General features: G+C 38.6%; 1 protein-coding gene across 6 annotated transcripts in view; it reads right to left on the bottom strand.

Moving 5' to 3' along the window:
* The window catches only part of ZFAND4 (zinc finger AN1-type containing 4), a 190148-nt gene that overhangs the window by 125472 nt on the left and 51124 nt on the right, over nt 1-13552 (bottom strand). For all 6 annotated transcript variants that reach the window (XM_045195984.2, XM_053923336.1, XM_024561409.3 and 3 more), the window contains 3 exons: nt 6608-6683; nt 5392-5459; nt 1096-1282 (listed from right to left, as the gene is read on the bottom strand). In XM_045195984.2, coding sequence (XP_045051919.1) covers nt 1096-1282; nt 5392-5459; nt 6608-6683 — 331 coding nt within the window. The remainder of the gene's footprint in view (nt 1-1095; nt 1283-5391; nt 5460-6607; nt 6684-13552) is intronic.

Raw genomic sequence — 13552 nt, 5'->3', positions numbered from 1 at the left:
TGCGAATTAGCTTGAAAGCAGATTCTCTTCCCCAATCAAGCCTCCAGATAAGAGGACACCTTTGCCAACACAGCTTGTGGGGCCCTGAGTAGAGCACCCAGCTACACTGTCTAGACTCCAGACCCATAGAAGCTGTTTTGCAGACTATCAGTTATCTTTTCTATAAATTGTTTTCCACTAGGCTTTTTAAGCTGTGGATTGAATTTAGTTGCCTGTAACACTGTTCCTTCCTCCTTTATCTCCTTGGCAAACTCGTACTCCTCATTTATGGTTGCTTCTTCTCAGAGATTGTCCCTAACTCCCCATCTTTCAGGAAAATGAAGGCCCTCTCATCTGGTTTTTCAGAGATGTTGATATGTTTTCATAACAATTGCCAATAGAATATTATAGATATAATTTATAGCAGATTGCATGCTCCACGAGGGAGAAATAATCATCTTTGTAACCCAGTGTCTAGGGTAGAGACTGGCTACATAAATTCAGTAAATGTTCACTGACTTAAGTGAAAGGCCATAAAGAATGACAGTAAGACAGAATGCACAAAAATGTATAGATTACCTTGTCCAATTCCCTAAATGTTGTTTTGCCCAGCCAAGTACCTTTAAGTTCTATCCTTTTAATTTTATAAGTAATATTACAACTTCTCCCCCTTTTATAGAGTAGAAAAATAAAATCAAAGAAGTAAGATTTACCCCCCTTTAAGCAGCAGAGTTAAATTTTGAAAAATTATAGTAATTTTAGGTTCAACCCTTTCTACTATGGCAAGGCTGTATAATAACATATATTATAACAAGACTCTATAATCTAGTAGGTATCTTAAAGTTTCATAATGTCACAAAAATAAATCTTTTGTATAAAAAATCTTATTCCAAAAAGAAATTTCAGGTTTAAAAACTACCCTCTAAGTATTAATCATATGAGGGCAATTTCAGAATTGCATACCTGGGGTTAAAGGTGTACAGGAAAATGCACAAAATTTAGTCAGTCTTGTGAATATAAGATAATTTTGACAACACAAGGTAAACATAAAGGTTTAGGGAGTGTATCATATGATAGTCTTTTCTAAGTGAGACATGCAAATGAAAACCTATTTACCTTAATGATTCAGATAATGGTGTTAAAGTGCCATCTCCCCTATCTACTACACGAAAGAAATTCAATTGCTCTCCTTCTCGGTATACCAAAAATGTAACTTGTTTGTTGTAGGAGGTCTTCTCCCAGACTTCATCTCGACTGGAATCCATGTACTCAGCCATCTCCCTAAGTGGATCGTCCATAGGAACTACAAACGGAAAAATTGATAAAGAAGCTTTCAATTTATATCAAGTTGTATGCATCTTGGTAGAGTGACAAGATATAATGTGATACATTTGTATGCAGCCCTGTGTATACAATATATACATGATATTCTTCAAAGAATTTTCTGGTCTTTTACAGTTAATACCACTCCTTATGTTGTATTAATATGAAATAAATGAAATGCATTGTTATGTTGTTACATGAGCTCTTCCCTCTACCACTAGAGTCTGTATATTTGTTGGTTCTATGACATAATTAACTATGATTTTTACTTGGCACCTCTACTTCCTATATTTTCCAATATTGGTTCAATCAATAATTAAAAGCAATATAAATTCCACTTACTTTAGATTTAAAAACACACATAATTAGGGGACATATTAGAAATGAGAAGCAAGTGAATCCCTGTTTTTCCTTCTGTTCTTATATAGAGGTTGATTCTCCTTAGAGCTGTTTCTTGATGTGCAGTCAGGTAATTAAAAGTACAAAATAATACAGAAACAAGGGGGCCATTTACACACTAAAACTGCAGTGTCTGTAATGGTCACAATGTCGTTTCTTTTTTTTTTTTAAGACTTTATTTATTTTTAGAGAGAGGGTAAAGGAGGGAGAAAGAGAGGGAGAGGAACATCAATGAGTGGTTGCCTCTCTCAGGCCCCCCGATTGGGGACCTGGCCTACAACCCAGGCATGTACCCTGACTGGGAACTGGTGACCCTTTGGTTCGCTGGCTGGCACTCAACCCACTGAGTCACACCAACCAGGGCAGAATGTTGTTTCTGAAAAGGACCCCAATTGTCCTAGAATATAACCACCTGTCCAGTCAGAGCACGAGGACTGGAGCAAAACCCTCACTACTGGCAGGCTCTAGAAGTCTGAGGGTGTCCTCAGGTTTCAATGATATTGCAACCATGATTACAGCCCGCTCTTGTCCACAGCACCCACAGGTTCCATTCCTGTGGTAGAAATGGTCCTAAAGAGATTGCTGACTCACAGGGTGAATGTTCTAAAAGCCCCTGAACTCTACACTTGGGTGTCTAAGTAATGGTTACAGGAAGATAAAAAAGTTTGTTCCCAAAGACATTTTCATGTCAAGCTGAAGGAACATTTGTGCTTTCCTAAAATAGGCAACGATTTTGGAAACTGCATAACTCTCATTCAAGTAGCTTACTATTAACAGAATCACAGTGCTGTACTACCCTTTTAAAAAGTTACAACAATAAGAAATATTAAACACTGAAAGTAACAAGGTAAAAACATTAAAGATGTTCCCACAGCCTAAATTCAATATCACCATTACTAAAATACAAAAACTTTTAGAAATAAGATTTTTGTAAAAACGTTTGAATGTTTTGATTGACTCTTTCATAGGCACAAAATGCATAAATATTAAAAGACTTTTTAAAACAAGTTCTTTTTTTCTTTTTTTTAAATTACTTTATTGTTGTTCAATTACAGTTGTCTGCATTTTATCCCCACCCTTCACCCCCACCCCATCCAAACCCACCTCCCTCCCTTGCTTTCACCCTCCCCTTTGGTTTTGTCCATGTGTCCTTTATAGTAGTTCCTGAAAACCCTTTCCCCCACTGCCCCCTCCCCCCTGGCTATTGGTAGACTGTTCTTAATTTCAATGTCTCTGGTTATATTTTTGCTTTTTTCTTTTGTTGATTATGTTCCAGTTAAAGGTGAGATCATATGGTATCACAGCCACTATGGAAAATAGTTTGGAATTTCCTCACAAAATGAAAAATGGAACTGCCTTTTGACCCAGCAATTCCACTGCTGGGATTATACCCTAAGAGCCCTGAAACACCAATCCAAAAGAACTTATGCCCCCCAGTGTTCATAGCAGCACAATTTACAATAGCCAAGTGCTGGAAGCAACATAAGGGCCCATCAGCAAATGAGTGGATCAAAAAACCTATGGTACATTTACACAATGGAATTCTACGCAACAGAGAGAAAGAAGGAGCTTATACCCTTTGAGACAGGGATAAAACAAGTTCTTACCAGTTTTAAGTTAATGCTGTATTCACACTATATTCACAAAAAATAAAAAATTGTGCTACTGCAATTACTAATGCCACATGAAAGCCTTATTTAAATCAATGTAGTGTGCCTTGCTTAGGGAGGCACTAGGACTGAATATGTGCATGGACATATGTGCATCTATGCACACATTTTCATAACAAAAATCATTTACATTTCATCAGGTATAAAACACAGTATATACAGTTTAAGATAAAATTTAGTTATAGATAGGAAAGTATTTGCTATGCTGTTTTGATAATGGTTAATTCAAAAAACAATTTTAAAGGCTAAATATCACTGGAACTCAGGTGAAAAAGGTACTTTCTGAACCATAAGTTTCAAGACTAAGTAACTAAAAACAATAATGTTTCTCAAATACTATATGGAAAAGTTTTAGATCTGGGTTCATTTTTTCAAAGTTTTTAATATGTAACATAGACAACATCAAGTTTTTAATTTTAAAGAACTTGATTCAGTAAATGTAAAATTACTAAAAACCATTTAAAATATAAAAAACAGAAATTCTAGGTGCTGATTTGTCAACTTATAAATAAGGCACAGGAAGTTGTAGAAAAAATAGTGTTAAGAAGCTTCAACTATCAAAAGGTATGATGTCTTTCATTTTTTAATTTTAAAAATACATGTATTTTTAACTCAGAATCTGTAGCACTTATACTTCTCCTCATAAACATAATATAATTGTATTCCTCGTAAGAAAAGTAGGTATTCTGATTAAAACCCTGGTTTAAAGAAAATACTATATACAAATAACCAATGTTCAAAAATATGATACAATGGAGTTCACATGTCATTAAATACTAAATAATTCTTTTTTATAATAATGACTCCGTAAATGCTTTAGGGGTTCTTGTACTATCTTCAGAATTGATACTATAAACATCACTTCATGTCAAATAGGACAACTTCATAAGTCCAATGAATAGACAGTCCTAGATGTTAAGAGTGCTAATTAACCAGCTCTAACCTTATTATCTTCATCTTTTCTAACGTATTCAAAATAGTTAAGCAGCCAAAGTCAACTATCTCACAAAATCCTCTTGAAATAGTTAGGGAAAAGATGGTAATATTGATAACTTTTTTTTTCTAACTAAAATTTGAAGCATGGAGATAAAATTTGACTTGTGGAAGAAATAAACCGGCAGTGTAATCTATAATTAATCTTAAGTTTTCTGGTTAAAGAAGGCTCAAACAAATATGAAGACTACCCCCCAAATGAGGACTGAGCAGTCTAACGATGCTTCTTTTTGGTAGGGATTCATGTGGCATACCTGATTCAGGGACCAATGTAAACATTCCAAGTTCTCCCATGCTTAAAACTTTCTTGTTAATAAAGTCTCTGCTCAAATCATCTTTTCACAGGTCCTTCCACAATCATCCTACTACTACCTTGCTTCCACAGACTCTACCACACTATCCTATTTCCTCCACAGCACTTACAACTGCTTGAAATGATTATCAATTCTTTACACATTTATTGTGGGCACTTTCATGAAGTAGGGACATTTTCTTCCATAAAACATCAAGTACATGTTCAAAATGTATTTTCTGAATAAATGAATGAATTGAACTCCCAGAGATTGCCCACATTCTGAAAAAGGATTCAACAGGGCCATGATAATATCCATGAAATCCAAATACATCACAGACCAGGCTAACAGCAGACATTATGGAAGTTTCGATAAAAATCATTACCCCAAGAATTAAAGAATCAGTGGATAAGAAAAGCAATAACACTGGAGTGAACCTAAGCACAGTGACAACATATTCATACTATGCCATCCCATTTCCATTCCCTACGTTGATGAGGTTTGTTTTTTAAATCTCTCTGGACTGAGACTTTCTGGAATATAAATTCCTGTCTCTATTCATTTAGGCTTTGAAGAACAATGTGTAGGGAAAACAAACAAACAAACAAACAGGTAGTTCTTTTAAAACCTAATAGCTGAAAGAGAACCTTACTACAAAATATAAAAACACCAACTGGCTTGAAGATTGATATTGTCAAATTGCTTTAATATACATAATTTTAACATATGCCTACCTCTTCTAGTATTTATAGGTCCACCACGTATAGCCAATACCAGCTTCAAGGTACAGCCTTCTGAAATGCTGTGGATAGTTAACATAAAAATAAACTACAATCATCAAAATGCATTCATTGTTAAATATACAGTATGTACTTCTTTAGCAGGCATAGTGCTACTCCTCTAAAATATAAAAATAGATATAGCAATGTGCATAAATACAACCTGTTAACTTATTTACTTATATAAATAATGAAAAAGTGAAGAAGTTTTCATAATCCTTAAATATGACATGAAATACCAATAAAAAATACTGGAAAGGACCTCTGTGATCATGTAGTTTAACCTCTTTATTTTACATGTAAGAAAAAGGAAGCCTAAGAAGAAAGGAAGCTTGTTCAAGACCCAAAGTGTTAGAAAATAGCAGATATATTTAATAAAATAGAAAACAGGAAAACAGCAAATCTACAAGGTCTCCCAGTGTTCTTCCAGCTATTCCATACCACCTCTGACATTTTTGTTCTTTTCTGTTTTTTTTAAAATATTTTATTTATTTATTTTTAGAGAGGGGAAAGGAGGGAGAGAGAGAGGGAGAAAAACATCAATGTGTGGTTGCCTCTTGAGCACCCCCTAAGGGGGACCTGGACCACAACCCAGGCATATGCCCTGACTGGGAATTGAACTGGTGACCCTTCAGTTTGCAGGCTGGCACTCAATCCACTGAGCCACACCAGCCAGGGCTGTTCTTTTCTTAAGAGTGAAGATTTATGTGAGAGAAGGCAGAAAAAAGACAAAATGTCAGACAGTATTATCTGCAATCACTGGTGTACACAGTGTCACTTAGTAACTGAAGAAGGACTTAATTAAAAAATGAAACATATGGTGAAGAGCATAATCTCTTACTCAATACTTGTGAAAGTGGAAAGAAAAGGAACCTAGCCAGGTGGGAAGGGGGTCAATATTCAAAGAAAAGATCAAAGAACTCAAGATCAGAAGAGAAAAATCTAAAAAGGAAGGAGATAAATAGCTTAGAGTGAATGATGAAAAGGCAAAACAAAGATTCAGAGGACAAAATTTGGTAATATAAGGTATTGATCAGAATTTACACAGAAATCTAGAAAACAGAAGTATTCAGAAAAAGAGACATGATCAAAGGATTCAGAAGAAAAATAACAGTATATGAACTTGTAATACTAAGCATCTATAAAATAGCTAATATGCAGTTATACTCACTTGTAATCATTCAAGCAATAATCATCTTCAAGTTCCACATTATTCCAGATTAAGTGCTGTTGACAGATAGGAATGCCTTGGGGAAAGGTTATAAAAAATGGTTAAAACTTCAATATAACCCTCAGAAGAATATGGTATAAAGCTACGTCATTAAAAAAATGAAGGAGATGGAGGAGGAAATTAAGGTGGAGCAGGAAGAGGAGAAAATAAACATACTTCTAAATTGAATGCCAAGTGCTTAGCTAAAATTTACAGATTCATAGGGTTTTTTTTTAATTTTTATTGTTATTCAATTACAGTTGTATGCCTTTTCTCCCCATCCCTCCACCCCACCCCAGCTGAACCCACCTCCCTCCCCCACCTCCACCCTCCCCCCTGGTTTTGTCCATGTGTCCTTTATAGTAGTTCCTGTAATCTCCTCTTCCCACTGCCCCCCCAACCCCCGCTATTGTTAGATTGTTCTTAACTTCAATGTCTCTGGTTATATTTTGTTTGCTTTTTTCTTCTATTGATTATGTTCCAGTTAAAGGTGAGATCATATGGTATTTGTCCCTCACCGCCTGACTTATTTCACTTAGCATAATGCTCTCCAGTTTCATCCATGCTGTTGCAAAGGGTATAAACTCCTTCTTTCTCTCTGCTGCATAAAATTCCATTGTGTAAATATACCATAGTTTTTGGATCCACTCATTTGCTGATGGGCACTTCGGTTGCTTCCAGTACTTGGCTATTGTAAATTGTGCTGCTAGATTCATAGGTTTTTAAAAGATATGGCTAGGACTGCCGGCCAAGATGGAGATATAGGTAGATACACTTTGCCTCCTCCCACAACCAAAAGAAGAACACCAACAAATTTAAAAACAAAAAATAGCCAGGACTGCTGGAAAATTGAACTGTGTCGAAACCCGACAGCCAAAAAGTTAAAGAAGAAACATTCATCCAGACTAGTAGGAGGGGCAGAGAAGATTCGCAGCAAGGTGGCAGCTGGAGGACCAGCGCGGGCAATGCAGTGGCTGGCGGACCATGGGAGGTGGCTGCTGGCATAATGGGAGGTCCCATATTTGCATGCAGATAAACTGGGAGGAAGGCCTGGGGAGCAAGACCACACAACCCAGAGTTCCAGTGTGGGTAAATAAAGCCTCAAAACCTCTGACTGAAAAAACCTGTGGGGATTATGGCAGCAGAAGAAACTCCTAGCCTCACAGGAGAGTTCATTGGAGAGACCCACAGGGTACTAGAACATACACAAAACCAGCGACATGGGAATCAGCACCAGAAGGGCCCAATGTACTTAGGGGTAACAGGGAAAGTGATGGAAAGCCAGCGGAGAGCTGAGCAAGCTAAATTTTTCCCCGACTGACCTCTCCCCTACATACAGTGCCACAAAGCAGCAACGTGGATTGCAATGCTCTGACTCCACCCCTCACAAAAATGTATGGACCAAATGAAAGTATGTATCAAATCTCCAAAAAAAGAACTAAGTGATGAAGAGATAGCCAGCCTGCAAAGTCCAAAATACTGGTAATCAGGATGAGTATGGTCCCAAAATAGAGGAAGAAGTGAAGGCTATGCAAAATGAAATAAAGGAAAATGAATAGGGAACCAACAGTGACAGGAAGGAAACCAGGACTCAAATCAACAATTTGTACCAGAAGGAAGAAATAAACATTCAACCAGAATAGACACAAGAATTCAAAAAAATAAAGAGAGGTTGAGAAACCTCCAGGACAACTTTAAATGTTCCAACATTCAGATCATAGGGGTGCCAGGAGGAGAAGAGGAAGAGCAAGAAACTAAAAACTTATTTGAAAAAGTAATGAAGGAGAACTTCCATAGTCTGACAAAGGAAATTGACTTCCAGGAAGTCCAGGAAACTCAGAGTCCCAAACAAGCTGGACCTAAGGAAGCACACTCCGAGGCACATCATGATTACATTACCTAAGATTAAAGATAAGGAGAGAACCTTAAAAGCAGCAAGAGAAAAGGAGATAGTTACCTACAAAGGAGTTCCCATTAGACTATCAGCTGATTTCTGAAAAGAAACCTTACAGGCAAGAAGAGGCTGGAAAGAAGTATTCAAAGTCATGAAAGGCAAGGACCTACATCCAAGATTACTCTATCCAGCAAACTTTCATTTAGAATGGAAGGGCAGATAAACTGCTTCCCAGATATGGTCAAGTTAAAGAAGTTCATCATTACCAAGCCCTTATTATATGAAATGTTAAAGGGACATATCTAAGAAAAAGAAGATGATCAAAACTATGATCAGTAAAATGACAACAAACTCACAACTATCAACAACCAAACCTAAAAAACCCCACAAAAACAAAAACAAAATGAGCAAACAACTAGAACAGCAACAGAATCACAGAAATGGAGACCACCTGGAGGTTTATCAGTGGGGAAGGGAAGGAGAAAGTGGGGGAAATGGTACAGGGAATAAGAAGCATAAATGGTAGGTACAAAATAGACAAGGGGAGGTTAAGAACAATATAGGAAATGGAGGAGACAAATAACTTATATGTATGACCCATGGACATGAACTAAGGTGGGAGAATGCTGGTGGGAAAGGAGGGTACAGGGCGGAGGGGAATAAAGGAGAAAAAAATGGGACAACTGTAATAGTATAATCAATAAAACATATTTAAAAAATAAAACAATCACAAATTTAAAAATAATAAAAAATAAAAGGCACGGTTAAAAACAAAAAACAACCAGAACTGCCAAAACATGAAACTGTATGAAGTCCAACAACCAAGAAGTTAAAGAAGAAATATTCACCCAAACAGGTACACGGGGAAGAAATAGGCAGCCAGGGTGGACTTGCATCAAGGCGACCAGGGCAGGTGAGGCGGCAGCTGGCAGAGTGGGTGGTCCCACATTTGTGTGTGGATAAATGGGGAGAAACAACTGGGGAGCAAAACAGACTGCAACCCATGGTTCCAGCATAGGGAAATAAAGCCTCAAAAGCTCTAACTGAAAAAATCTGTGGGGGTTGCGGCAGTGGGAGGAACTCCCAGCCTCACAAAAGAGTTTGTTGGAGAGACCCCCAAAGTCCTAGAATGTACATGAAACCACCCACCTGGGAATCAGCACCAGAAGGGCCCAATTTCCTTGTGGGTAGCAGAGGAAGTGCCTGAAAACCTGCAGAGCTCAGAAGTGGCATTGTTCCCTCTTAGACCCCTCCCCACATACAGCACCACAACGCAGCAATGATGGCTACCCCACCCCGGCAAATACCTAAGGCTCCACTCCTTTCCACATAACAGGCACAATGAGACAAAAATATACAGCCCAAATGAAAGAACAGATCAAAGCTCCAGAAAAAATATAACTAAGTGACGAAGAGATAGCCAACCTATCAGATGCACATTTCAAAACACTGGTAATCAGGATGCTCACAGAATTGGTTAAATATGGTCACAAATTAGATGAAAAAATGCGGAGTGCAACAAAGGAAAATATACAGGGAACCAACAGTGACAGGAAGGAAACCAGGACTCAAATCAACAGTTTGGAGCAGAAGGGAGAACTAAGCATTTAACCAGAACAGAATGAAGAAACAAGAATTCAGAAAAATGAGGAGAGGCTTAGGAACCTCTGGGACAACTTTGAATGTTCTAACATCTGAATCATAGGGCTGCCAGAAGGAGAAAGGAAGAGCAAGAAATGGAACACTTATTTGAAAAAATAATGAAGGAAAACTCCAATTGGCAAAGGAAATAAACTTCCAGGAATTCCAGGAAGCTCAGAGAGTCCCAAACAAGTTGGACCCAAGGAAGCACATTCCAAGGCACATCATAATTACATTACCCAAGACTAAAGAGGAGGAGACAATCTCAAAAGCAGCAAGAGAAAAGGAGACAGTTACTTGCAAAGGAGTGTCCATAAGACTATCAGCTGATTTCTGAAAAGAAACCTCACAGGCAAGAAGGGGCTGGAAAGGAGCATTCAAAGACATGAAAGGCAAGAACCTACATCCAAGATCACTCTATCCAGCAAAGTTATCAGTTAGAATGGAAGGGCAGATAAAGTGCTTCCCAGATAAGGTTAAAGGAATACATTATCACCCAGCCCTTATTATATGAAATGTTAAAGAGACTCATCTAAGAAATAGAAGATCAAAAACTATGATTAGTAAAAAGACAACAAACTCACAACTATCAACAACAACCTAAAAAAACAAAACAAAAAAACTAAGCAAACAACTAGAACAGAAACAGATTCAAAGAAAAGGAGATCACATGGAGGGTTATCAGAGGGGAGTGGAAGAGGGGAGAATGAGGGGAAAAGGTGCAGGGAATAAGCAACATAAATGGCAGGTACAAAATAGACAGAGAAAGGCTAAGAACAGTATGGGAAATGGAGAAGCCAAAGAACTTATATGTATGACCCATGGACATGAACTAAGGTGGGGAAATGCTGGTGGGAGAGGAGGGTACAGGGCAGAGGGGAATAAAGGGGAGAAAAAATGGGACAACTTTAATAGCATAATTCATAAAATATAATTAAAACTAAAAAAATAAATAAAAGAGTCTCCAGAGGCTATGTGAGGACATAGCCAGGAGATGGAAAAAAAAAAAGATAAAGGAAGCATTTCCAGTACTGAGGTTATTCACCAACTTTTACAGTTGTCAGCAGAGTAGATTTTTACTCTCCATCCTCTTCCCTAAAAATGTAGTGAAAATATTAATATAAAAAGTTACATATGAGTCCCTCTTCCATTCAGACATAGCTTGCCTCTTCTCACACCAAATCAAAATTACAACTAAAATGTAGAGCAACCATCACTCAGAACCACCAGAAATCAAGATGAATGGAAGTCTGACAACTACAGAATTAAAGAAAACATATCCATCCAGACAGGAAGGAGGCATGCAGATGTGGAACAGGCTGGTCCTACACCCACAGGTGAAGGATCAAAATTCAGGAAAGATAGCTGAGGAGCACAGAGTCCATTCCCCACACCAGCCTACCCTTAGGGATCCCTGGATCCCCCAGGGATGCTGTGCCAGGAAGATAAGTTCCCACAACTACAGGTTGTAGAAACCAGAGGGGATTGAGTCAGAGGAAGAAACTGCTGGAGCCCCAAGAAGTTCCTCTTTAAGCAACTCCAGCACAGCACAGCAGCTTAAAATGCACCAGTGGCATATCGCGAGAAACAGAAGTGACTGGCATCAAGGCAAGCAGAGGCCATTTTTTCCTTTCTAAACCCTCCCCCCACAAGCCACAGAGCTGACAAGCTGATGATATATTTAACACTCCATCAAACAGCTAACACTGTCTGACCCACCTTGGAGATCCCCAGAGACTCCTCCCCACCCAACTTATAGGCCCACCCAAGCTGTTCTTCCATATGAATGGCTGGTCTTGGCTCATACTGCACAACTTCATAAATTCTCTCAAATAAGTAACAGCTGGCTTCAGTGAACCCTGGGTCCCACTCTAGCAGCAGCCAGCCTAGATTCACAGTTTGGCTTCACCTGGGAATTTCCAAGCCCAGCACAAGTAGCAGCCATCTCAATTGCTTTATAACTCAGGGAGTGTAGCCCTGGGCAAAAAATAGCTGCGAGCTGACCTTGGCTTGAACCACCTGGGAAGCACCAGGGCCAGCCCACACAGTGGACAGCTATAGACCATGCTGGAGCACCACCATCCTGTCCCAGCAAAGCTGATCCTCCACAGTTGGTGGTAAGTGGTCACAGCCAATTCTTGCACGTGACTGGCCTAGGTAAATCCCTCCCATTGATCTGCCAGGAGCAACTAAGGCTCAAGTACAAGAGGAGGGTGTACTCAGCCCACATGAAGGACACACCCTGAGTTCCCAACTTGGGGGACAGGAGAGGCTGTGCCACTGAACCCTAGAGGACACCTACTACATTAGACCACACTACCAACACACGGAGTCAAAGCAGCTCTACCTAATACATAGAAACAAATACAGGGACGCTGCCAAAATGAGGAGACAAAGAGACATGGTGCAAATGAAAGAAAAGAAAAAAACTCCAGAAAAAGAACTAAACAAAATGGAGATAAGTAATCTATCAGATGCAGATCTCAAAACATGAGTTATAAGGATGCTCGAGGAACTTAGTGAGGACCTCAGCAGCATAAAAAAGATCCAGGCAGAAACAAAGGATACCATAATTGAAATAAAGAACAATTTAGAGGGAAATAACAGTAGAGTGGATGAAGCTTACAATTAAATCAATGATTTGGAATGTGAGGAAACAAACAGCAACCCATCAGAACAAAAGGAGAAAAAAGAATCCAAAAAATGAGGATAGTATAAGCAGCCTTTGGGACAATGTCAAAAGGTCCAACATTCACATTATGGGGGTGCCAGAAGGAGAAAAGAAAGCGCAATAAATTGGAAATCTATTTGAAAAAACAATGAAAATAAAACTTTCCTAATTTGGTGAAGGAAATAGACATGCAACTCCAATAAGCACAGAGAGTCCCAAACAAGATGGCTTCCAAGAGGCCCACTCCAAGACACATCATAATTAAAATGCTAAAGGTTAAAGATAAAGAGAGAATCTTAAAAAGCAGCAGGAGAAAAGAAATTACCTACAAAGGAGTTCCCATAAAACTGTCAGCTGATTTCTCACAAGAAATTTTGCAGGCTAGAAGGGATTGGCAAGAAATATTCAAAGTCACAAAAAAGCATGGGAGAGTTCCTGCCAAGATGGAGGCATAGGTAGAAACTCTTCACTTCCTTACACAACCAAAAGAAGGATAACAACCAATTTAAAAACAATAAACAACCAGAACTGCCAGAAAACCAAACTGTATGGAGTTGAACTCTTGACAAACAAAGAGTTAAAGAAACATTCATCCAGACATGTAGGAGGGGCAGAGATGGGCAGTCTAGCAGAGAGGTCCCACGGCAAGACGGTGGACCACATGGGTGAGGTGGGGGCTGGCTGACGGGGAAAATAAAGA

The sequence above is a fragment of the Desmodus rotundus genome, chromosome 4 (genome assembly GCF_022682495.2).
Source record: "Desmodus rotundus isolate HL8 chromosome 4, HLdesRot8A.1, whole genome shotgun sequence".
NCBI classification, from domain to species: domain Eukaryota; kingdom Metazoa; phylum Chordata; class Mammalia; order Chiroptera; family Phyllostomidae; genus Desmodus; species Desmodus rotundus.
This window is presented reverse-complemented; position numbering and strand designations above follow the sequence as displayed.